Source organism: Acanthochromis polyacanthus, chromosome 11, assembly GCF_021347895.1.
Source record: "Acanthochromis polyacanthus isolate Apoly-LR-REF ecotype Palm Island chromosome 11, KAUST_Apoly_ChrSc, whole genome shotgun sequence".
Lineage (NCBI taxonomy): Eukaryota > Metazoa > Chordata > Actinopteri > Pomacentridae > Acanthochromis > Acanthochromis polyacanthus.
In genome coordinates, this window is record NC_067123.1 from 35,856,269 (window position 1) to 35,880,044 (window position 23,776).

Genomic DNA, 23,776 nt, shown 5'->3' on the forward strand with positions numbered 1-23,776 from the left:
GCGTTGTTTATACTAGCGTGCCAGGTAACCTAATCCACCGAGTGATCCCATCATGTCGGCTGGTCTAATCTAGCAGATGACCTTGCAGACGGCGTAATATGGGGTTACATAAATGACTGGCTTGATGTCACAGTGACTAATCACCATAATCTTAGCAAATCATTCATGGGACAGAGTAGATGGAGGGCAGAGAGGTGACTGGATAGAAAATCTTTGCATTAACCCTTTGAACTCTAGGCAGTTTCTTTGCTCCTGGCACATTTTTGCTCACTGTGGGCTCATTTTTCAGTGCAGTACAAAGTCCTGCCCTCTATGGAAACAGCCCAACCGTGAATAGAAGGAGAGAGGGGTTTCTGTGTGGTTTGACACAGTTAAAATGGTATTAATCATAAAAAAGACAAACCAAAACAGTTTAATTTCTCTGGTTGTTTTTTTTTTAAAGAAATAAGCTTGAAATCAGCACATACAGCATGTTTCCAAGTCTCCACAACAATACTAGTCTGCATACTGAACATTAGTTTATCTAAACTGTGGAAGCACTGCCTGCAGATCAGCCTGAAACTCACAGAATTTTTGCCACGTAACTGTTGATCACAGTCATGGCTTCTTTGTTGCGCTGAGATGTGTTGAATATTTTAGTTTTTCACAGACTCTAATGCATATAAACGGTGTATTTCATCCAATGAGACATGTGCAGTAAAGTGATTTTGCTGAAACATCCACAGGTTTAGCTCAGATTTCATTTATTTGTCCTACATGACCGGTTCAGAGACCATCAGAACGATGAAAATCCAGCATTTTTTCCTGTTTCTACACTTTCTGGGTCTGATAAATGATGTAATTTTGTGTTTAAAAAAAAAAATTAAAAAAAATGTACCAGCATGTTTTGTAGCTGAGAGAGTTAAAATGTCTGTGGCAGGTAGAAGAAAAAAGTGTTTATCAGGACGAAATAGGTGGGAAAGTGAAAAACATCTTTACAGAGACAAAATGAGGAAAAGAAGAAAGTGAGAGTGTGAATTGCTTTCTTGCAAGCCTGCGAGGCCTTTTAACCACAATCTTCTATCTTTAGTTATCTTCTTACACGTCTTCTTGTCGCCCGAGAGACAGAGAGAGACACCGAGAGGCCAGCATGTCAGTCTAGCGGTTATTTAAAGCCTTTGTATTTGTCGAGCTTGAAATCATCACTGCAGGAACTTTGTTCATGTAATAATGCTGCCACTGTACACACACACACACACACACACACACACACACACACACACACACACACACACACACACACACACACACACACACACACACACACACACACACACACACACACACAAAGTGGGTTTAGAAAAGTTTGTTTTCTTGCAGGAATGATTTTGATGCAGTGAAAAACAGCCGTTTGATGCCAGTGGTTCTCACACTGTGGTCTGTAGACCATGAGGGTGTCGCTGAGAGGGTCGTGTAATAATCAGAACTGCAGTACAGGTTGCATTCACGGGTCTCTGTTTGTGTTTGTGATGTCGAGTCAGCAAATACTTTAGCCTTTAAGACAAAGCTGCATTCTGTGTGTTCATATGGCTGTGCATGTTTTTCCATGCAACTGCCTGTAAGCTATGAGCAAGGTATGTGTGCACTATTAGTGTTAGATATGTGAGGAATGTGGGACTGAATGTGTGTGTGTGTGTGTGTGTTTGTTTGTCAGCACATTGCTCCCAGCCCTCCCTCTCCAGGGAGGTGAAGTCATCAAAAACAAACGAGCTCTCAGGTGATGACGAGGGACAAAGAAACATCAGGGGAAGCACATTCTTTAAACTGGGACTGCGGGTGAAAATTACACTCATTATATTGATTTTTATTTAAGTAAATTACTACTGTGATTTTTTTTTTTTCCTCAGAGGGCATTTGGTTCGCCAGAGTGAATAAAAAATATAATCACTTTATATAAATACATATAAAAGTTATGGTAAAACTGAAAAATTAGTCAAAGGCAACATGTCTTTCAAACCCAAGTTAGTTGCTTAAAATACACTCAAATACCTGTGAATTTAAATAAATTTAAAGAGCCAGATGGAGTGGCCATGTGTTGCCGTAATAAGTCAGATGTGCAGGTTATTAAGCTCCGATCACAAATGTTATATTTAACAAGATTCATGTGGTCTCCAGCCCGATGTGGAGGTAAATCAGATGGGAAAACAACACCCTCAGTGCATTAACGCCACACCTGCAGCTTGTTCAGAGCATCACAGTGATATCAACACAAGGATAATGTGACATAAAGGCGCCCTTGAATCAAATTGTCGTTCTTATTCAGGTGAATCGCTCTGATGCAGTTTCACAACACACACATAACTCGATCCTGACTGAGCAAATGAGAGCAGGGGAATTATAATTCAAGATAAAAACATTTTTTAATTAGCAATTTTTCACAGTCATAAAAAGATGCCGTGTGAAAATGTATTTGTGAGCGTGACCAGTCTCGACTGAAAGCCACAAAGCTGAGCACAGATCGTTCCTGAGGACTAAATGCAGCACACACAGACAGGAAATATTTGTTTCTGTGTCTGTTTTCTGCTCAACATCTGTTTATATCTCATAATATTCAAAACAACTTGGACTGTAGCGCATTGCAGTCAGTCAAACTGACTTGAAAATCTATAAAACCTAACAGCACGACACACACAAACACACACAGGCCTAATAGCAGCCAGCGAGCACATCAGTAATGGCTGGCCTCGGGGTAATTTTGTGTGTGTGTGTGTGTGTGTTTTTGTGTGGGTGAGTATTTATAAAGGAGAGTAGAAAAACATCTGCTGTCTCTCACCGACTCCTGTGGACTTTGACAGTGTACTAATGAGAGGATGGATGGATGAATACTGACAGACTGATCCTACACAGTCATTCATCCAGCTCAACTCATGAAGGTGGGAGTAATTTAAGTTCAAAAGTTGTAAAGTTGCCGTTGTGGGCGGTTTTATCAGTTGACTGCTGTGCCACATTGGCTTGTTTACTGTTAAAAACATTACAAAACTGTGTATTTTTTTTTTCTTGGAAAGTACGAAAGCTCACAGTGCTCTGCTCACTTTTATGGTCTCTAATTGCTTGTGTAATTTGAAGCGTGAACCAAATGGGGTTTGCTGCAGCAGCTATGATCTAACCAAGTAAATGCTCTGTTGTGTAGCTTCTGTCATTACCACCAAACTACTTTTCAGTTATTTAACCTGTTCTGGTTTCATTTCCAGACTTGCAAAACGAGAAACTGTGAGTCTTTAACTGACAGTACACAACTTTATTTACACAGCACCAGTCAGTTAAAACATGCAAACACGGGGACAACCAAACAAGCTCGAGCAAGTCAGAGCAGTCTGTTAAAAATAAATGGCGAAAATGACAATGAATTAAACGAATAATTAGCTAGATTAGCACGCAACTCAAACAATTAAATTAGGCAGTTTGAAAATTAAAGAACAAGATTGAGGGTTAAAATGAAAAGTAAAAAAAATAGAGGATTCAAGAATTAGAGAGACGACATTACACCAAAGAACCAGGCAGGTAAGGGTAAAATAAACAAGAGAGAACATCTGAAATAACAGGACACAATACAGAATAAAACACTAAAATGAATTAAAGCTGAAAGTGAACCTCACATAAAAGCAAGTCTATAAAAATGGGTTTTAAGACGTGATTTAAAAGAAATTACTGAAGCCTTATAACATGTTTGATAGCGCAGTCAAGCAGAAAGTCCATGTTTAGTAACAACAGCTGCTTGCTCGCAATCACAGGACTGAGATCCTACTAAAAATCCACCATTTATCAGGACTTATCCGTCAGAAATCATACAACGAAAGAGCAGCCTTGGTGGAGTACTGCGCTCTCTAAATGCTTTTCTTGTTTCTTAATGATTTGCCGAACTATTCATTTGTTAAGCCTAGACACTGGATTTATACTAATGGGTAACCCTGCACACTTTGTTCTACTTCTTCTTTAGAATCCTGCTTGAGCCTGTATGGCTGAATTTGTCCAATTTAGCAGCTTGTCATTTTGCTAATATGGGGATAGTCTTGCAGTGTTTGAGCAGAGTTGTAGGTGAGCTGGTGTGCTTGAGATGCAGCGAACAGTGAGGTGGTGAATGGAGAAAGAAACGGGCATTCATGGAAGGAGGCAGTGGTGCAGAGCTGCATTCAAGTCATTTTAGAGCAACAAAAAGCAGTTTTCACGGAGAAAAAAATCAAGATATGTGGTAATAAATAACTAGAGAGGAACTGTCAGTGATGGAAAATATAAAGGTTTCACTGTAGTGGTATTTTTTCTCTTAAACATTTCCATGGATTCTTTTCATTCTCGTCATAATTTATTCGCTTCTAACACTTCAGGTTTTCCACAGTATGAATCAAGGAGTTGTTTTCTTGTGTTCTGAGCATGGCCTCCAACACAACAAGCTCTGGTCTCACTCCTTTTAATACTGAATGCTGTTTTGTCTTCGCATTGAAATCTTACAAGATTATCATATACAAAGTCCCATTTATTTCCCAGGTGATCGGTGGCCACGGGTCAATATGTCCACTAGGCCAAATATTGCTTTAATCAAATGTTCATATTGCAAACCAAGCCTGCTCATTTCTGACATTTTGAATTGACAGCAATCCCCTAACCCCCCCCCCCTACAACATGGCTGACCTACTGTACCGGCGATTACATAAGATTACTGACTGATCACTGCTGATTGGCTTTATTGATCGCTTCTTCGGTAGTGAAAGGGCAGCGTGCGGTGCCGGGTCGAGCTTCCTGTGTGTGATAGGTCTATCCCAGCCGGAGACTGGGAGACTATCCCTCCCTGCTGCTCATCACATATGGTCATGTTTTTGGCAAAATGGTAGAAACATTGATATGTATGGAATAAATACATTTGGACATTTGCAAACGGGGATTTCACACATAAAACGTCCCTGTTGGCGTAAATTTCTCCCCATCTCTCTCTCTGTCTCAGTAGGAGGCAGCAAGTTTACTGCAGTGCTGTTACATAACTCTGCTGACTAGAAGCAGCTGTGTGTGTGTGTCTGTGTGTGTATTCATACATGCAGGCTTCATGCTATTTTAATGCCACCTTTTAGAGGGGCTGATGGGGGGGGGATTTTTCCCGCTGAGTGCAGCCACACTCACAGGATAATATCCATTCTTTTCTTTGGTGAAATGAACCGAGAGGGTGATTCTCAGACCAGATTCCACTTAATATTAAGCAGATTTGTGAGTGTGTGTGCAGGCTGAATCCCATCGTCCTTTAAAGAATGACACTGACAATATGTAAGGTTACACGCACACCGAAGCAGCACTCATTTCTGAACGTCTGTAAAAACTAAGCCGTGCAAATTTAAGGAATTTTGAGTCACTATTGTTCCTCTGTCTGCGCTGATTGAATTAATCGTTTGGCACCTTTGTTAATCATGACCTTGGCTGTGCAGCTCGGGTACCTCGTGTCTTCATTTATTTGACTGTGTCTTGGTACTGGTACTGCGTGTGCCCGTTCTGTGATTGATGTTCTCACCATGTCTTGCTACGGGGAAGCACTATGACTCACTCCTTTCTCTCCGACTGTCTCGGTCCTTTCCTTTCTTCCACGCTGCAGTCCCTGCGAGCAGAAATTGTTGGCTGAGGTTGTTTTCAGGCTGGTAGGACGAGCTGGTACCATTTTAGATTAGCCATTTTCTCAGCGGTGTTTTGGTCACAAGGCTTCACACATGTCTGCAGGATGCTGTAAGGTGGGGTGAAAGCTGTTAGCTCCACGTTTGCAGAGCCTCGGTGAACTTCATCGAACATTTTGCTGTTTTACAACTTTGAATCACCGTGGATTAGGTTTTTAGAGATTTTTATTCAACAGTGAATTATCAATTTAACCATCTGGCAATTCACCAGAAGGTTTAAAAGACATGTAATCTTTCTTTTTTATTGCCAAAATGACACAATTTGTCACAAAAAACTGTTCAAACAGGAAAAAGATGTTCTGCTTTCATATGATCCTTGAAATACTCAAAATCTGACACTAGAATCTGAATATTTAATCAAAATCACAAATGAATTTGGCCACAAATAAATAGTTTTCAGATTTTGTTAAAAAAAATAAAAATAAAGAATTAAAATTTTGCATTTCTTTACACAAACTTTAAGCCATTCAGGACTCAGCTGTGACACTTATTCAATAAATCATAAGGGGCTTTTCAGAGGAGCTTGGCTGAACTGCAGGCTGTGTACACATACAGGCATGGAAAAAAAAATATTAGAAAACCCTTATTTTCTTCAATTTCTTATTCATTTTAATGCCTGGTACAACTAAAGGTACATTTGTTTGGACAAATACAATGATAACAACAAAAGTAGCTCATAAGAGTTTAATTTCAGAGCTGATATCTAGAGGTTTTCTATGGTTTTCTTCATAATAACAACAATTACAATACAAAGTGATTTTGGTTATTATCAAGTGCAAGTTGTAGTGGGATGCATTGTATAAATTTCGCTACCATTAGCCAGAGGACATCACAGAAGTGTGTGTGGGTCAATATGTAATTGTGGTACTTTTTGTATCATAGTTGGCATTTTTGCTGTTTTCAGGCCTAAAATCAACATGGCCGCCTATAACCAAACACCACATGGCATTTTTACACAAAGACTCTTCTAAATATTATATATACAATTAAGTTAAACTGAAATTAAAAGTTATTTCTAAAGATATTATAGGAAACCTGTTGACATGCCATAAATCCACACTTGACTCACACACTATTTTATTTTAAATAACTCAGAAAGCCTTGGAGTCTTCCAGTCTTTTCTTCAGGAGGAAATGACATCATGTGGAGCAGTGTTTTTGTAATGGATAATTTAGTTCAAAGGGATTTCTGGGGTACATATAAAATGTTATGTTACATATAAAATTTGATTTATTGCCATAAAATAAATAACTGTCATGACTATCTCAACTTAATAAAAAGAACACAATAAAAAGAATTTATGAATAATCTCATTTTATTATTGTTTAGCTAATTAGAAGGTGACTGTTATTGAATTTAGACAGTTGTTTAGTTGATATTTTAGTGATATCCAGTCATTTTTTTATTAATAAGCGATTGTTTCCATAATAAATAATTATGGAATTTGTAAAGACATGATCATAACGAACATAAAAAAACATTTTCTTTTTGCTTCTAATAAAATCCCATAGACTTCAAAAGTCCTTCAGTTATATGTTGACCCATCTCCAATTTTATTTAGTATTGTACTGACTTTGAGATATTTTTCCCTTTAAATGAAATGGAACAAATTTTGGGACAAGCTGATGTTTTTTTTTTGTTTTTTTTTTGACATTTTACAGTTAAACGCAGCACTTCTGACTGAGCATCTTGTAATATAATTGATATGCTTTTTTGCCTTTGGTTACTGCTGTATCAGTTGAGCTTAGACCCTGTTATTCTCCTCACTTATTTTTATGAATATAATATTGTTGTCACAGCCTCTATTATAGATGTTTATTGCACATCTTTATATCAAATCTTCAAGCTGCAGACTGATATACAGTATGCTACTTGCCGGTTTACTCCAAACCTTTAGAAACAGTTACGCTGTGATAACACTGTGCCAGACAGGCACACAAGATTATAGATCGATAAGTTTGTTATTCATGGTTGTGGTGTACCGTTCTCCTCGTAGCATGCCTCGTCTGCCTTCACTGGACAATATGCTCTGTGTTCCGCGCTAACAATCTTCAACAATGATCTTAAATTCCTCGACCTTCATTCTCTTTGTGATGCCCTGAAGCTTATCAGTTATAAAATATTCATCTTGATACTTCAATTTTTAAATCTGCCCTCGTAGTCCATCTGTTGCAAAGCACATTTCTTCCCTTTAGTTTCTTCCCCTCCGAGCACTACACCTGACTCATGTTCATGTGTTTTGTTTATTCAAAAACACCTGCTTCCTCCTTTCCTTTCCTTTCCTTTCTGTTCCCCTCTGTCTCTCACTCTCCTTTCCTTCCTGCCCACTTTCTCCCTTCGCGACCTCTGCCCCACTCTCACTTTCACACCATTTCTCTGGATCTTTTCGGGACGCTTGTCATTTTTCTTGTGGTTTTTCTCACGCCAGCGCAGGATATGAAAGGATTGTCTTGTGTTTGTGGGGAGAATGGGAAAAGCCCTGTGAACGGAGAGATAGATTAAGAAAGACAGCAGGAGATGGAGGGGGAAAGGGAGAGAACAAGGTTTGTTGAGTTTGTAGGGGAAAATCAGATTGTTTGGTTACAGTTTTTGTAGCTCATTTACAGTTTGTAGTGTCTGACAGAAACGATACGGAGAGAACGGTCTTGTTTTTCTAGTCATAAGAGGTAAAGTACTACAGAGGATTCATAGATATAGATAAAGGGATTAGAGAAAAGATATTTTCCATATTGCACATCAGGATAGTCCACCTGGAAGCAGTTATTTTGGTTTCACAAAACCAGGTCTCTGTCTAATTGAATGAAAAGGAAGCCATAACAGCAATTTCACTGGTCACAGGGACATAAAAACTGCATATATAGAATTAGATTAGAATTAGAAGCTTTCTTATCATTATAATGCAGTACAAGACAGCAATGCAATGAATTTTCGAAGGCAATCCCAGAGTAAACTCTATAAAGTCTTTATAGAACTTGCAAAAAGTACAAAAGGTCTATATTAAAAGGTTAATAAAGGTGTAAAAGCTCTTTGCTAAACTGCAGATTGTCTAAAAAAAAACAACAAACTTTAAAACTGACTAAAAATAAGGTTTTCGGGCAAAGTTATGTTGGATTTTTTTCCCCCCAAATGTCATGTTGCTGCAGAAAACAATCAAATTGTGCAAGTGAAAAGGAGAGTAGTGATGTGAAAGTATTATTAATGTCAGGTGATCTTTAGTGTTGTTAAGAAGAGAAGGCGCCATTTGTTTCATATAATATCTTAAAATAAATGTATGCAGACATATATTTTAAAAAAAACCTCAAATAATGTTGGAAGTCCAATTCTGTCATGTGTATGATTTATCATATTTACTGCAGTATGTGCATTGATATTGGGGTGACTTTCCCCGTGTTCCTATTAGCTTCATCTAATTTGCAAATTAGTGGTTGGAAAATGACTTGAAATTTTACTGTGTATTTTTAAGTGCAGGGACAATGTGGGGGGAATCAATCCAGACGCTGTGATGAATGGGCAGTTTGTCCTCAAACAGTCACACTTTGAGCTCCATTTTTAGCGCGTAGAGGAAATGCGCTTGGTGGAGAAAACATTACACTGATGAATGATGGAGCAGATCGTCCATTTTTCTTTCCCACGATCTATCAGCTACACTCAACTCCCGTCCGACAGCATGAATATGAAGTCGTTCTGTTGCCCTCTCCATCCTTCCGGTGTTTTCCTCCTCCGTCCTCCACGTTTCCTCCTCCTCTCACCTTCTCCTCTCCCTCCCTCTGTCCAGCCCTTGTCCAATTCTTTGATCTTAATCCTTTCTCACACTCCTTCTCTCTCCGTTTCCTCTCTCCCCTTGTTTCTGGCTGCACTCGTTTCTTTTTCGCTCTTTCTAAAATACTTCCTGCGTCCCGATTCTCTCAGTATTGTTCCCTGTGTGTGTGTGTTTGTACATGCAGTACCAGGAGTTTTGTGTGGGAACCCGGCTATGCTTTTTTAAGATTTTGGTAGGTGTGTCAGTGTGTGTGGGAACGGAGACATATCTGTATTTACTACTGTGTTTGTGTGAGAGCTGTTTACTAGAAACCGCTTTCCTGTTTTGATGTTGACAAACCAACCGACAGACCGATTCCAATCTGCTGTTTTGTCTCCCACTTTATGGCAGTGCAAATGTTTAACAGGTATTGTGTTTGTGCCTTTTGTATATGTGATCTTAAACGCTGCGTTTGTAGCTTTGTGGGTGTATTTAGTTGTTTTTCTGGGGAACATGCATGCATTCTTAGCTGTGTGAATGTGTAAAAGAGAGAGAGAAAGAAAAGACTGAAAGGGATGTAAAAAAAATTACAGAAACAAAAGCGTTCCTTAGTCTGAACAAACCTCACAACAGGAAGCGCTGTGTGAATGACACGGCCATATTAGGAAGCCAGGAAGCGAAGGTGATGGAGTCTCCGCGGTGACAGAGTTCCCAAGACCTGGTCACCGCGGCGACAGGAGTCAAGCCCAGTTTATGGTCTGCACATAAGAAAGACAGAAGTTGACGTTAGTATAAGATGACAGGAACGTCTCAGAGTGCCACTCAGAAGTCCTAGTGGGTAGAAGTCAAAACTTATATCTGGTCTGTGGAAAAACACTCACTACAAAGGGTCAGAAAGAGCTCCTTATTTCCATACACAAATGTCCAAGAGCAGACAGTTTGACCTGTTGGGGTGAATCAGAGGCACAGTGTGGAACACATTGGAAGAAAAGTAGAGAACAGTTAACCTATAATAATGAATAATAATGGGAATTTAATGCACTTAACATCTCTCTCTGCATCCTGCTGCTGTCTAATGTTGCAGGTATTTAATAAACTCACAAGAAATAGTCTTAAAAAGCTAGAAGCAACACACATTTTAAAGTCCTGTGGGTAAAAAAAAAATATCGAATTACATTAATTATGCCGACCCATTAGTGTGACTATGCAGTTTAGATTTATGCTGTGTTAAAAATTATATTACTAGATCCAATCTATTGGTGTTGTTGCCAGTGCAGCTTTTAAGGAACAGGGATTGGAGGATCGCACATCTAAAAACTAATGATCACCTGTCTTGAAAAGCAATTAATCATTACAGTATTTCATGCAAATTTGCTAATTCCAGCTTGTCAAGTGTCCTTCTTTTCTTGGTCTTGTGTTCTACAAACTGAATATCTCTGGGGTTTTAAATGGACAAAAGAAGCATACGTTTTCATTTCTCTACACAAAACAATTACTCAGTTATTCAAGATTTTAACTGATGTTAAATTATTCTAGGATGTAAGCAGAAAGTCAACCTGTGCAACAAAGACCGACATTTTAATAGGTTTCTGCAGGACCCTCCTCATGTGGATTCCTAATCAGATATCACTTTGCCTCGGCTGGTTTTGCCGCTCGGTTGACAAGCAAGACAGATGAGGCACTTTGTTGTCAATAACGGTGACCTCGCTGTAACTGCCATTATATTTGTTTCAGTTGCTGGGTTGGTATTTGTTCTGTGAAGGAAGGCAGAGAAAACCTGAGCAGCTGTGTTTAGCGCCCAGGGGTTCGCTTTGTTCATGAGAGCAGCAGCTGTTGCAGTAATGAAACGTGTCCCAGTCATATCAGGTTCATTAGTATGTGTTTTAGGTGTAGCTGTTGGTTGCTGCATTAATCAATCACAAAATGACGTAAAAGATCATTTCTGTCCTAACAGAAGGTCAGAAGGTGTGATGTGCTGCTTCTGCTCACTGTGATGTTCGGTATGTGTTCAAATGTTTTCTGTCAGACCCTCATTCAGCCAGATGGGAAAACACGCAGTTAAGTGTGGGAGTCGCAGTATTGACGTTCTGTCTCTGCAATAACTCCACGGACCACAAGCCTGCTACAGAGAAACATGTGATTCATCAACAGCAGTGACAACATGAAAATTACCGTGATTGCAGCAGGCTATTTTTCACATGACAGCAGTGTTTTGGAAACAAACAACTCCTCCCTCCCGCACAAACCTCCAGATTTCCAGAAAATCTGCAGCAGCCGCAGTCTCTGTTGAGTCACGCTAGTTTTTCTTCAATCTAACAAACAAAGGATTTTTTTTTTTTTTTTGCTTCAAAGAATTTAGGCAATCAGATGCTCAACAAAATGTGTTTACCATCAGGTGGGTTGGATGAGGGGACATTTCTTCCTGATAATTGAATATCACTGCACTCAGTTATTGATGTTTGTCTCATTAAGGAGCTCTGTTTGAGACGTCTGAAAGTGCTTTTCACATTTAGAGGATCCTAATGTTCTCTCAATCAAATCAGGTGCCGTCAGCTCATTCTCACTCTGCAGCTTTCTTGCATCCTTCCGCGTTTTTGTCCACTGAGAAATGAAACCTCAGCGTCGCCTTCTTTGTATCGACCTCCTTGGTTGAAGTGAGTGTGCATTTTGGAAGGTCAGTTTCAAAAAGTTATTAAAAAAAATTGGACGCAGCCCCTCCAGTGTTTTTAAAGGGCACTTTCCACAGACTTTAATCAAAGCTAATATGATTATTTGAGCCAACCTAGGCTGGGATGTCTTTAAACATTATTAAGAATGACGTCATGAGAGGATGGTTTCAGTGTCTGCCTCTCCTCATCCCTTGTCTCTAAGGGAGGAGCAGCGCATCGGCCAAATGGCATTTAATTCATTTTCAGTGAGCTCCGTTAAACGACAGTCTGTCAGTGAGACAATGATAAAGTTCTGATTTAATTACTCGTGATTCAGCTGACTTCACTTAGCTAAAAGACCGTCTCCTTCTCTCCCTCTTCGTCCTCTCATCAGCTCAGTGAAGTCATGGTTCTCTGTCCAAGGGTGTAGTCGGATTAGTATTTATTGTCTTACTTGAACGGCCGTGCAGTGACTCAGGGAAGACTTCAGTGTGTGATGATAGATTTTATTAATTTGTTGTATTGATGCTTTTGAGTCTCAAGTCATAGAAATGGGGTAACATCCAAATTTTATCTAGGTGGCCGCAGTCAGGTGTTGCTGATGTGCACAAATTTTGCCGAGACGTTAAGGCTAGTTGGCAAAGTTTCTAAATTTAACCCTGTGAAACTCACTGATGCAAAAATACAACATCCGTTTTATTTCTTTAAGTTATATATATATATATATATATATATATATATACACACACACACACACACACACACACACACACACACACAAATATAGAAAAAATGACCGAAAAATAAATAAAATAAAGCAAAAAATATATTTTATGTATTTTACTAATATATGTATTTAACTATATATATGCTATATTTTATTATATCTTATATATTTTTATATATATTTTACTAGAAAAATAAACGATATATGTATATTATATTTTTATTGTTTATCTATCAAAAAATGGTTTTTTTTGTTCATTTGTTTTTGCTAATTTTTTGTGTTTGGGTTTATATATATTTGTGTGTGTGTATAATTTTTTTTTTTGCTTTGTTTTATTTTATTCTATTTTTTGCTGGGTTTTTTTTTCTATATTTGGGTCTTACAGGGTTAAGACTTTTAGTAGACACCATGAATGAAGTGCCCTCTTCTAAATGTTAATCTCCGACAGTCCTATTTGTGAAAGTTTTTGTTTAAGGAGCAAATGCAATCAGCAACTTGTGGATGAGCTTCAGTAACTGTGACGAACAAACCCTGCTGGACGCCTGCCCTCAAGGCAGAAGGGCTGTGTCAGCAGCGTGTGAGATCTTAGTCAGAGACGACAGTTTGGAGGTTAAACAAACTCCCAACGTTTACACAAGCAAAGATCAAGCAAACTAGTTTTCTTAGATGTGAGATATTGTGCACTGTGGGGATGGCTCACAGCCATGAAAAAATAAGCATGATTCACTTTGTTCATTTAGCTTAAATCCTTTTGTGTAGTGAACAGGTAGAAATCCTTAAAATCACAAACGATGCTGGATCCTAAGGGGCTGAGCTTAAATAAATGTTTAACAATGTTTTGATTCAGTCGAGGAACATTTGAAATCAGTTGGAAGTGTGCATTATTCCTCTAAAACCCAAGTGGTTTATGGGTGTTTTTTGCTTCCTATGGGCTCAAAAAAGAGCAACAACGACAAAAAAATTGTTCGACTATTTAAAAAACAACACACACACGCACACACAATCAAACACAGCCTGCAGTTCACCAAAGTTTTGCCAAAAATCCTTGAATTTATGTCACAGATGAACAGTTCAAGGACTCCTGGAAATGAAAAAATGGGATGATTCATTAAAACCTTCTGTCTCTAATTCTGATTCATAAATTATTCTTTTTAGAAAGCACATCTTGCAAAAATAAAATGTTGTGTACTCTTGGTTATTGGATGTCAATATACCCTGAAAGATCTTCCCCTGGGGGTGCACTGTATACAATATCTATTATAAGGTGAAAATGGACAAGAAATCTATCTATATTTATCTTTTAAAAGTGATCTGCTGGTGAACCAATGTCAAATATAAATGTGTTCAAATGGTGTGCTGGATTATATGCGTTACCAAGGTTTTGTTGGTGACAGGTTTGTTTTGAAGGTGTCGTCTGTTATTATTCAGAGCTATTGAAAGCATGTGTACGTTTCCATTAATTTGCTGCATCCTGCTTGTCTGTTCAGCTGAAGTTATTTCCATCGTTCCGTCCTAATTTAAGAGCCGCTCGTGCAGCAGTTGTGTTTGAAATCCTCACCTGGTTTCCGGCAGTGGAAAGATAAGGCAAAAAAAATAGTTTAATATGTGATCAGCAGCTAGGTCACTTCACAGTCAAGGTTATGGTGAAGTCCAATCCATTTAATGGATATAGAGGAGGGAAAAGTCAAGTGTTGCTTTCAAGTTTAAGCTCCAGTAGTCAGAAATGACCTGAAAATGACAGGAGAAACTTTCCACCTTCTGTGCTTTTTGAAGGAGCAGCACAAAGATATTGATTTCATCCATTTATAAGCTCATAATTAGCGCACTAGTGACAGACAAAACCTTGTTTGTGCTCTTTCTGTCGGGCCTGTTACTCACAAAAGCTTGAGAAACCTGATCAGTGAGCCTCTTCGCTCATTTTCTCTGCATTAAGCGGTACACAGGCGTTGATATTGCGGTCCTTTGTGTGATGATCGACGGTGAACACTCATTTATGCTCAATAGACCTGAGATAAATCCTCCTGTTGGGTATGGCTGCCATGCCTTTTTTTTTTTCTTTTAGCTTTAAGTGGGCTTTACCAGAAAGTGTTGAAACTTTTAGCCTCAGGTCAGCTCTTAGCTAACAGAGCGACAACACACTGAAAACAGTTTATGTTCCTGTAACTGTAGCGACTCTGGTATCACATGTTGCAGCTTATTACATTCATATCTGATATTAGCGTAACTTTAACAGTAGTAAACCAAATGACTCATTTGAATTACAGACAATTTTATGAGGAAGTTTTATGACTTTGGTGAAGTTAAATCCATAAAAACAGCTAATAAATGTTGCTTTGATGTAATTTAGTGATTTACAGAGCCCTTTGTAGTATTTTCTACATCAACATGTACATGTGTACTGCTTCAGTGTGTGATGCTTGTGCAGCATTCTAGTCTTTATTTTTTTCTGTTGATTGCAGGCTTTGGCTTGTATGATTTAAAGTATAAATGATTGAAAGGATGCTGCCAAGTATGTCTGGAGATGAATGCTCTGTGATGCACACGTTTCCTCGTGGGTATCTCATCTTATAATCTTACAAATGAAGTTAGATTCCTTATTAGTGCCATCCTTTATAGTACCAGCAGCTCATTTATGTTTAGTAATACAAAGCAAAGTGTCTGAACTGAAGAGTCTTTGTTATATAGATCAAATTTAGCTGCTTAATTTTGTCCAAAAGGCTGATTTAAACTCGAAAACCTTCAGGTATCTTAAGAACTCTCATTGCTGTAGTGAAGATGCGTTTTGCGCCTCCTGGTGGATGATGGGGAAACTTCACTGACAAATCGCAGTTATTTATTTGTTAACTTTTGCTGTCAGTCGCCCTGTGGCTGAACTGTACATCTACCTGTCCGTGTCTCTGCCTATAACTCGCCTGTCCGCCTGTCTGTCCCGTGTAGGTCTTCCAGAGCAGTACTACAGTCTGACGTGGTTCCTCAGCCCGGTCCTCGGCCTCATGTTCACCCCTCTGATCGGCTCGGCCAGCGACCGCTGCACCCTGCGATGGGGCAGGAGGAGACCCTTCATCCTGGCTCTTTGTATTGGAACGCTGATTGGAGTGGCGCTGTTTCTGAATGGATCGCTGATAGGTGAGTGTCGTTTCATGTTTCATTGTGAAAAGTAGCATGTTGTGTGGCGTGTATAAGAGAGGAGAGAATAAGACTTTTGGATTTGCAGTTCTTTGGGTCAGTATATGATTGAGGGGCTTTTGAAGTCCATGGTATGTACATTGCACCACATGTCAAGTATTCAGTTTTTTTTTGGCACACACACACTTTAGACCCTGTAAGTGTCTACATTCTTATTTTTAGCTCTGGACCCTGCACAAATATATAGACAAATTCAATGTCCTGTTTTTGATACTTTTGGCATTATTTTGCATTTACTGTTCCCCTGCTGTTTTTAGTTTTTCTAGTGTTGTGAATAGTGAGGTGATTGGTTCTTTTTCTCCAAAACATTGCACTGGACATATGACTGTGTGAAACAAATCTGAATCTGATGTAGATGGATACACAATTTTGAATGTATTGTTGTTTCTGTTCTGACACTTTCTACACACTGAACCATGCGCTATCTCATTAACTACACAGTTCTGGAGTTGTGTGCGATTTATTACTGCAACACGCAGCTGATTTAGACAGAATTAAAGTAAAGCGAGCAGAAACCAAAAGGAAGAACAGCAGAACAGTCACATGAAGTCATCTGCTGGTAAATGGAAAGTCATGATCTCACAGTGACTCTGTGTTTCCAGTTTGTTTGTTTTGTGCCTTCTAAAGAATGTTGTCCAAACTACCTGAGAATATTGCAGCCCTGGTGGGGAAAAAGAGACTCAAAATCTGATACATGAGCTCAATCGCTTTACCCAGCATGCACAACATAAGAACATATTTTCCTCCTGGTGTCATCAGTCGCTGTTAGCTTCACCCGCTGGAAGTCGTGACCTTATACGGAGACAGATGTTACCGGCAGTTTGACCCTCGGCTTTGTTACGTCACTCAGATGTCATTGCAAGGTCTTGTTCATGCATTCTAATCAAACAAATTGATCAGCTGTCAATCACGTGACGCACCAATTGATCTCTCGGCCAACAAAGTCAGCTGAGTTCCGGTTGTAATCCTGCTGCTGCTGCACACATATCATATAGACTGAACTGGAGGCATACAGTACAAACGGTGACGTTAACTATGTGTGCAGCATTTAACCTCCAGTGTTGTATCAATAAGCTGTGAGCTGTAAAAACAAGAGAAAACTTTGTGGAGGTTGGTAGCATGTGGTGAAAGCTCTAAAAGGTAACCATCACATGCTTTATTTTCATCAGAAATAATTTCTGGTTCCAGGCCTTGTATGAATCATAACTGATACTGGAGGTCTTATTGGTCCAATTATAGCGACAGATAATGAAGTTCTTCACATAAAATGCACACATTCTGGTAGCTTTCAACTCATGAGGACTCAACAGAGAGGACTTATTCTAGGTTTGATTATGAAAGTGAAGGTGTCCCTTATTGAACTGTAGCAACAAAATAACATGGATTGCTGCAAATCATCTTCATTATCAAAACAAAGCCTTTATTACTTGTAAAAGATTTTTTAGGCTTGAAATTGTCGGGAATGTCTTTCCAAAGTCCAGCACAATTGTTGTCTTTGTGGTTCCTCACGAAGCGTGAAACAAGTCTAAGCACTTTGCTAAATGACTGACCTAATCAGGTGTCCGGAAATAAAACAGACAACTGACAAAATTACTAACAAGTAACTGTTTCAGGACATTAAAGATGGCTCAGTGCAACGTTGCCAGAGGTTTGTTCGGTGGTGGCAGCCTTCAGGAAAGAATCGCAGAAAATAAAAAAAGCCTTGTGTGGTGATTCGTTTCGGTTGTTTAATACAACTGCGCAAGCAAAATCTCAGTTTTGAAATGAAAGTGCTTATTTTTGACTTAAAATAGTAACATTTAACCTAATTTAACCCAAAATTGAGCTGAATTTTATGTAGCTTCAATACAGTCTCTGTGTTTCTCTCCTTCTGCTGTTGTTGACAGAAGATGAAGAAAATTTTTCATTTTCTTCTCGTGTCAGAGTGTTTGCAGCGTTTCAAATCAAGATCTGAAGATGGCCTGAATTTAAGGCATCAACAACATGAGTGGCTGATACAGCTCCTGGAATTTTTATTTTTTTTCATATTAACCTAATTTTGCATGATAAATGTATCCGACAATGAAGAGTCTTTTCTTTAAATAGCCAAAAGAACATGACAAATAAAATCCAATTAAGGCAGCTTTTTTCAGCTCTTTTTAAAAAATTGTATTCCGTGGTGGAAAGTTGAACTAGTTGGTCTAAGAAGGTTTCTGTCCTCTTGACACGTCATAGCAATTGCCAGCAACAATCTGTTGTTTTTATTGGGTTTGATATTCAATTTAAGAGCATCTCCGCTAAATGGCAGCCGTAATTTAATAGAAGGTGTTTGTTCCATTTTCAAATGTGAACCACATGTGTGGCAAATGTGCTACAATAGCGGCCTTTGAATGTCTCTAAATACACACGTGGACAAAATTGTTGGTACCCCTCAGTTAAAGAAGGAAAAACCCACAATTCTCACTGAAATCACTTGAAACTCACAAAAGTAACAATAAATAAAAATTTATTGAAAATTAAATAATCAAAAACAGCCATTACTTTTGAATTGTTGATTAACATAATTATTTAAAAAAACAAACTAATGAAACAGACCTGGACAAAAATGATGGTACCTCTATAAAAGATTGAAAACTATTTGACCAGAGTGACATGATTAACTCAGGTGTGTCATTTAATTGACATCACAGGTGTTTCCAAACTCATAATCAGTCAGTCTGCCTATTTAAAGGGAGACAAGTAGTCACCCTGCTGTTTGGTGAAAAGGTGTGTACCACACTGAACATGGACAACAGAAAGCGAAGGAGAGAATTGTCCCAGGACATCCGAAAAACATTATAGACAAACATCTTAAAGGTAAAGGCTATAAGACCATCTCTAAACAGCTTGAAGTTCCTGTGACAACAGTGGCTCATATTATTCAGAAGTTCAAGACCCACGGGACAGTAGCCAACCTCCCTGGACGTGGCCGCAAGAGGAAAATTGATGACAAATTGAAGAGACGGATCGTTGGAATTGTATCCAAAGAGCCCAGAGCAACCTCCAAAGAAATTAAAGGTGAACTCCAAGGCCAAGGTACATCAGTGTCAGATCGCACCATTCGTCGTTGTTTGAGCCAAAGTGGACTTCATGGGAGACGACCAAGGAGGACACCACTGCTGAAAAAAACTCATAAAAAAGCCAGACTGGAATTTGCAAAAATGCATGTTGACAAGCCACAAAGCTTCTGGGAGAATGTCCTTTGGACAGATGAGACCAAACTGGAGCTTTTTGGTAAGGCACATCAACTCTATGTTCATAGACTCAAAAACCAAGCATACGAAGAAAAGAACACTGTCCCTACGGTGAAACATGGAGGAGGCTCAGTAATGTTTTGGGGCTGCTTTGCTGCATCTGGCACAGGGTGTCTTGAAAGTGTGCAAGGTACGATGAAATCTGAAGACTATCAAGGCATTCTGGAGAGAAATGTGCTGCCTAGTGTCAGAAAGCTTGGTCTCAGTCGCAGGTCATGGGTCTTCCAACAGGACAACGATCCAAAACACACAGCCAAAAACACCCAAGAATGGCTGAGAGAAAAGCGTTGGACTATTCTAAAGTGGCCTTCTATGAGCCCAGATCTGAATCCCATTGAACATATGTGGAAGGAGCTGAAACATGCCATTTGGAGAAGACACCCATCAAACCTGAGACAACTGGAGCTGTTTGCTCATGAGGAGTGGGCCAAAATACCTGTTGACAGCTGCAGAACGCTCATTGACAAATACAGAAATCGTTTAATTGCAGTGATTGCCTCAAAAGGTTGTGCAACAAAATATTAAGTTATGGGTACCATCATTTTTGTCCAGCCCTATTTCATTAGTTTGTTTTTTAAATAATTATGTTAATCAACAATTCAAAAGTGATGGCTGATTTTGATTATTTAATTTTCAATAAATTTTTATTTATTGTTACTTTTGTGAGTTTCAAGTGATTTCAGTGAGAATTGTGGGTTTTTCCTTCTTTAACTGAGGGGTACCAACAATTTTGTCCACGTGTGTATAACAAAGCGAAGAGAAAAACCAAAGGAGTTATAAATAACAAGAACAAGAGCTTTGTCAGCTGATTTCTGTCTACGGATTCTATTCACTTCTATTCACTTCTCTGCTGCTCTGCCTCCATTCTTCTGCACAGGAGTTGGCACTCAGGTCGATGTAGGGCACCGTAGTGTGTGTGAGTGTGTGTGATCAAACATGGGAAAAACCAGCAACCTGTATCTGCGCGAGTGAATAAAAACGTGGATGTTTCCTCGGCTGTAAACATACATGAATATGTGTGAACAACACAGGGTGACTTGGGAAAACTGTAGTAACCTGTATGCGTGTGTGTCTATGTGTGTGTGTGTGTGTGTGTTGACATGGGAACACAAGAGCAGGCAGTTCACAGGGAAATGCTTCCTGTTTGCTTCCCGTTTTCCACCAATCACAGTTCACTTCCTGTCTGGGTGCCTGCTAGTGAGTACCGTGGCTCCATTGTCCCGCACACACACACACACACACACACACACACACACACACACACACACACACATTTTGCTGTTCTTTCTATGAACATTTTTATTTCCCAGACGTTAATGAATTTGAGTTTGTAGAGTCATGCTGCGTCATTTTTCCCTGTGATGCACACACACTAAACACACACACACACACACTCTATACTACAGATGCACTTTGCTCTGTATAGTTCGCACACATTTATACAATTTCTCACTCAGGCCCTTGAAGCACAAATGCACATTGAGCAGCTCGAGGGGAAGACCGGTCACACATCTAATGAGGCGCACAAGGTCACGCACAACATGCAAAGCAGTATGGGAAATGCGCGGTGACCCGTTTACATGTGTCTTTGTGTTGTGCAGATGTTGTAAGGCACTAATAAGTTATTGAATGCGCAACAAATCCAGATGCTGAATGTTGAATGTGAATGAGAAATGGAAAAAGAAACCTCTATTTTTTTTTATTTGATGTACTTAATGTTGTTTGTTGCTATTGTGCTTGGAATCGTCTTTTTTATTTTGCATTTACAGTGGTGGACAAAAGTTTTTGGACACCCCATACATTTACATGTATATTGTATTAAGAATCAGTCTTAGGTCTTCAAGTGCATTTTAGTATAATCGCAGCCATGATACGAAACAAATCCTAAAAAAAACCCGTTCAAAACTTTAAATTGATTGGTTCCATAGAAATAAGAAATTTTGAGTATTGAGTCATTTTGATAAAACTTAGTTTTGTTAGTTTTTTTTGTAAACAATACATTGAAAAATAGTTTGTATTTATTTATGTCTCTCTGTGTAAAGTTTTAAGGGTGTCAGAAAACTTTTTTCCACAACTTTAGTAGTCTATTTTAAGATAAGAACCAAAAAATAATATAATTAGCTCAATGTTTATATAAAAGAAGCTCACTTTTAAATCTTTATTATATTACTTTGTCCTCTGTGTTTTATTTAGACATGCGTTTCAACTGTTCAACCCTCTAAAAAAACAAGCAATTTCTGGGCATTTTGTGCTCCTGTTACATTTTTACCCACTGTGGACTAATTTGTTGCTGTAATATGAGATCCAGCACCTCTATGGAAGCAAAACGCCTTTTTTAAAGTATTAGAAGGTTCTAATAATAGATTGAATTGAAATTAGGATAAAAAATTGGAAAGACATGAAATCAACATATTTGTATTGTATTGTATTGTATTTTTGTAAGTGCCTATAGGTGTCACTAATACTAGAAACAATTATGACTCTACATATGATTAATTTTTGACTTCTTGCTTGTTTTTATTTGTTTCTATCTGTTTCTCCCTGTCTGCTTTGTGCAAACACAGGCTGCAGTTCAGCTTAGTTCAGCCTAAAAGTCTCTGAATTTCTGTCACATGACTGTCAGTCACAACAGAGTCACTAATAACCTTTTGTTTGTGCCAAGAAATGTAGATTTTTTTTCATTTTTTCAGAATCTAGTTATTGCCAACAGTTCATTTTGGGCAGTTTTTTTTTTAACGAGACAAGCAGAATGAAGTTATTTTGATGTAATATCATGATTTTAAATATAGATTTGTTGATTTTTTTCCCGTGAGAACCAACACTCTCAGATAAAACAGTTCAGTTCATTCTGTAATGTTTCTCTGTTGATACAGTTTCTGATAAGATAAAAAAAACTTGACATTCCAACCCAGTGGCAAGTTTTGGGGGTCAGAGGGTTACTGGTTATGAATAAAGCTTTTGAAATCCATTGAATTGAGTTTCTGTTTGGACGTCATCCACTGTTAGTTTGCTTGTATTTCAATGAACAAAAACACACATTTATTAATTCCCGTCTCTGTGTTTCCCCCGTCAGGACTGTCGCTGGGTGACGAGCAAGGAAACCAACCAATAGGAATTGTTCTTACTGTGCTGGGAGTGGTGGTTTTGGACTTTTGCGCAGATGCTACGGAGGGACCAATCAGAGCGTACTTGCTAGACGTGGCAGATGCAGAGGAACAGGACATGGCGCTCAATATCCACGCCGCATCTGCAGGTACGGCCGACATCTGCCGCAAAATGAATGATTCATGGAAAGACATACGCTTGTTGTCAGTGCCATGAAAGAATAAAATCTATGATCTTGTCAGAAAAGCCTGAATTCAAACAAAATATAAAGAGTTTACAGAGGTCAACGGAATGAAAATAGATTAACCTGACAAACACAAACGCCTTTTCTGCTGTTCCATCTGCAGGTCTTGGCGGGGCGGTCGGCTACGCTCTCGGAGGTTTAGACTGGACGCACACTTTCCTCGGAGCGGCCTTCAAATCCCAGGAGCAGATCTTGTTCTTCTTTGCCGCCATCCTCTTCTCCGTCTCCGTGGTGCTGCATCTCTTCAGCATTGAGGAACAGCAGTACTCGCCGCAACATGACAGGCTCGACCAGGTACCGAGCTGTAAAACAAACTTTTGCTTATTAAAAACCTATAAAACTCGATCACTGAACATGCTTCTTCGACCTTTCTCTCACTAGGAGAGTCCAAATCCCAATCGCCTGCAACCGTCGGCCAACGGCAGGACTGGACTTCTCGCCCCGAAGCTGGAAATGATCGGAGAGGACGATACGATAGAGAGCTACGACCTCTATGATCCCTACGAAGACGACCAGTCAGAGCGAGGAGACATGGACATGGACTTCCTGGAGGTGGAGCTTGTGAGAAGTAAGTTCACACATTCCTGAATTATATGTTTTCCCTTCAAGTCCAAGCAAATATGGCGCTTTTCCATTAGCACCTACTCGGCTTGACTCTACTTGGTTTGTGAAGTTTTCCATTGGGACGTAGTATCTGGTACTATTTTAGTACCTAAGCGTCCGGCGTTCCAAGCAAGCTGAGTCGAGCTAATAATGTGACGTCTACAGAGTGCAGGCTACTGATTGGACAGGGAATGATGATACACGAGAGCAACTCCTTCATGAAAACCAAACCTGGCATTTTTATTAAAAAAACAAAACAAAACTGGCAACTGGTCTATTGCTCTTCACGAAACTTGTCAAAATTTGAATACGGCAACCAGACCTGTACCATGGGCGAATGAAGAGGTTGAGACTTTTCTGTCTTTGGTGGTGGACCAAAGAATACAGAGGGAGCTGGATGGTGCGACTTGCAGTGAGAACGCTTATCAGGAGGTCTCTGAGTGGATGGCCCCCCACAGATACAGCAGGGCAGTGAAGCAGTGTAGGGAGAAGCTCTTTGTGCTTCCTGTTTTTTACGTTTTGCCGCCGTGCTTTGACGACTCCACCGGCGATGAGGTGGTACTCA

The 23,776-nt window shown here is 39.2% G+C and overlaps 1 protein-coding gene across 2 annotated transcripts in view; it reads left to right on the top strand.

The window, feature by feature from the left end:
* Positions 1–23,776, top strand: part of LOC110954968 (solute carrier family 45 member 4) — a 69,501-nt gene that overhangs the window by 32,591 nt on the left and 13,134 nt on the right. For both annotated transcript variants that reach the window (XM_051956095.1, XM_022199748.2), the window contains exons 4-7: positions 15,739–15,927; positions 22,333–22,512; positions 22,712–22,902; positions 22,990–23,176. In XM_051956095.1, the coding sequence (XP_051812055.1) occupies positions 15,739–15,927; positions 22,333–22,512; positions 22,712–22,902; positions 22,990–23,176 (747 nt within the window). The remainder of the gene's footprint in view (positions 1–15,738; positions 15,928–22,332; positions 22,513–22,711; positions 22,903–22,989; positions 23,177–23,776) is intronic.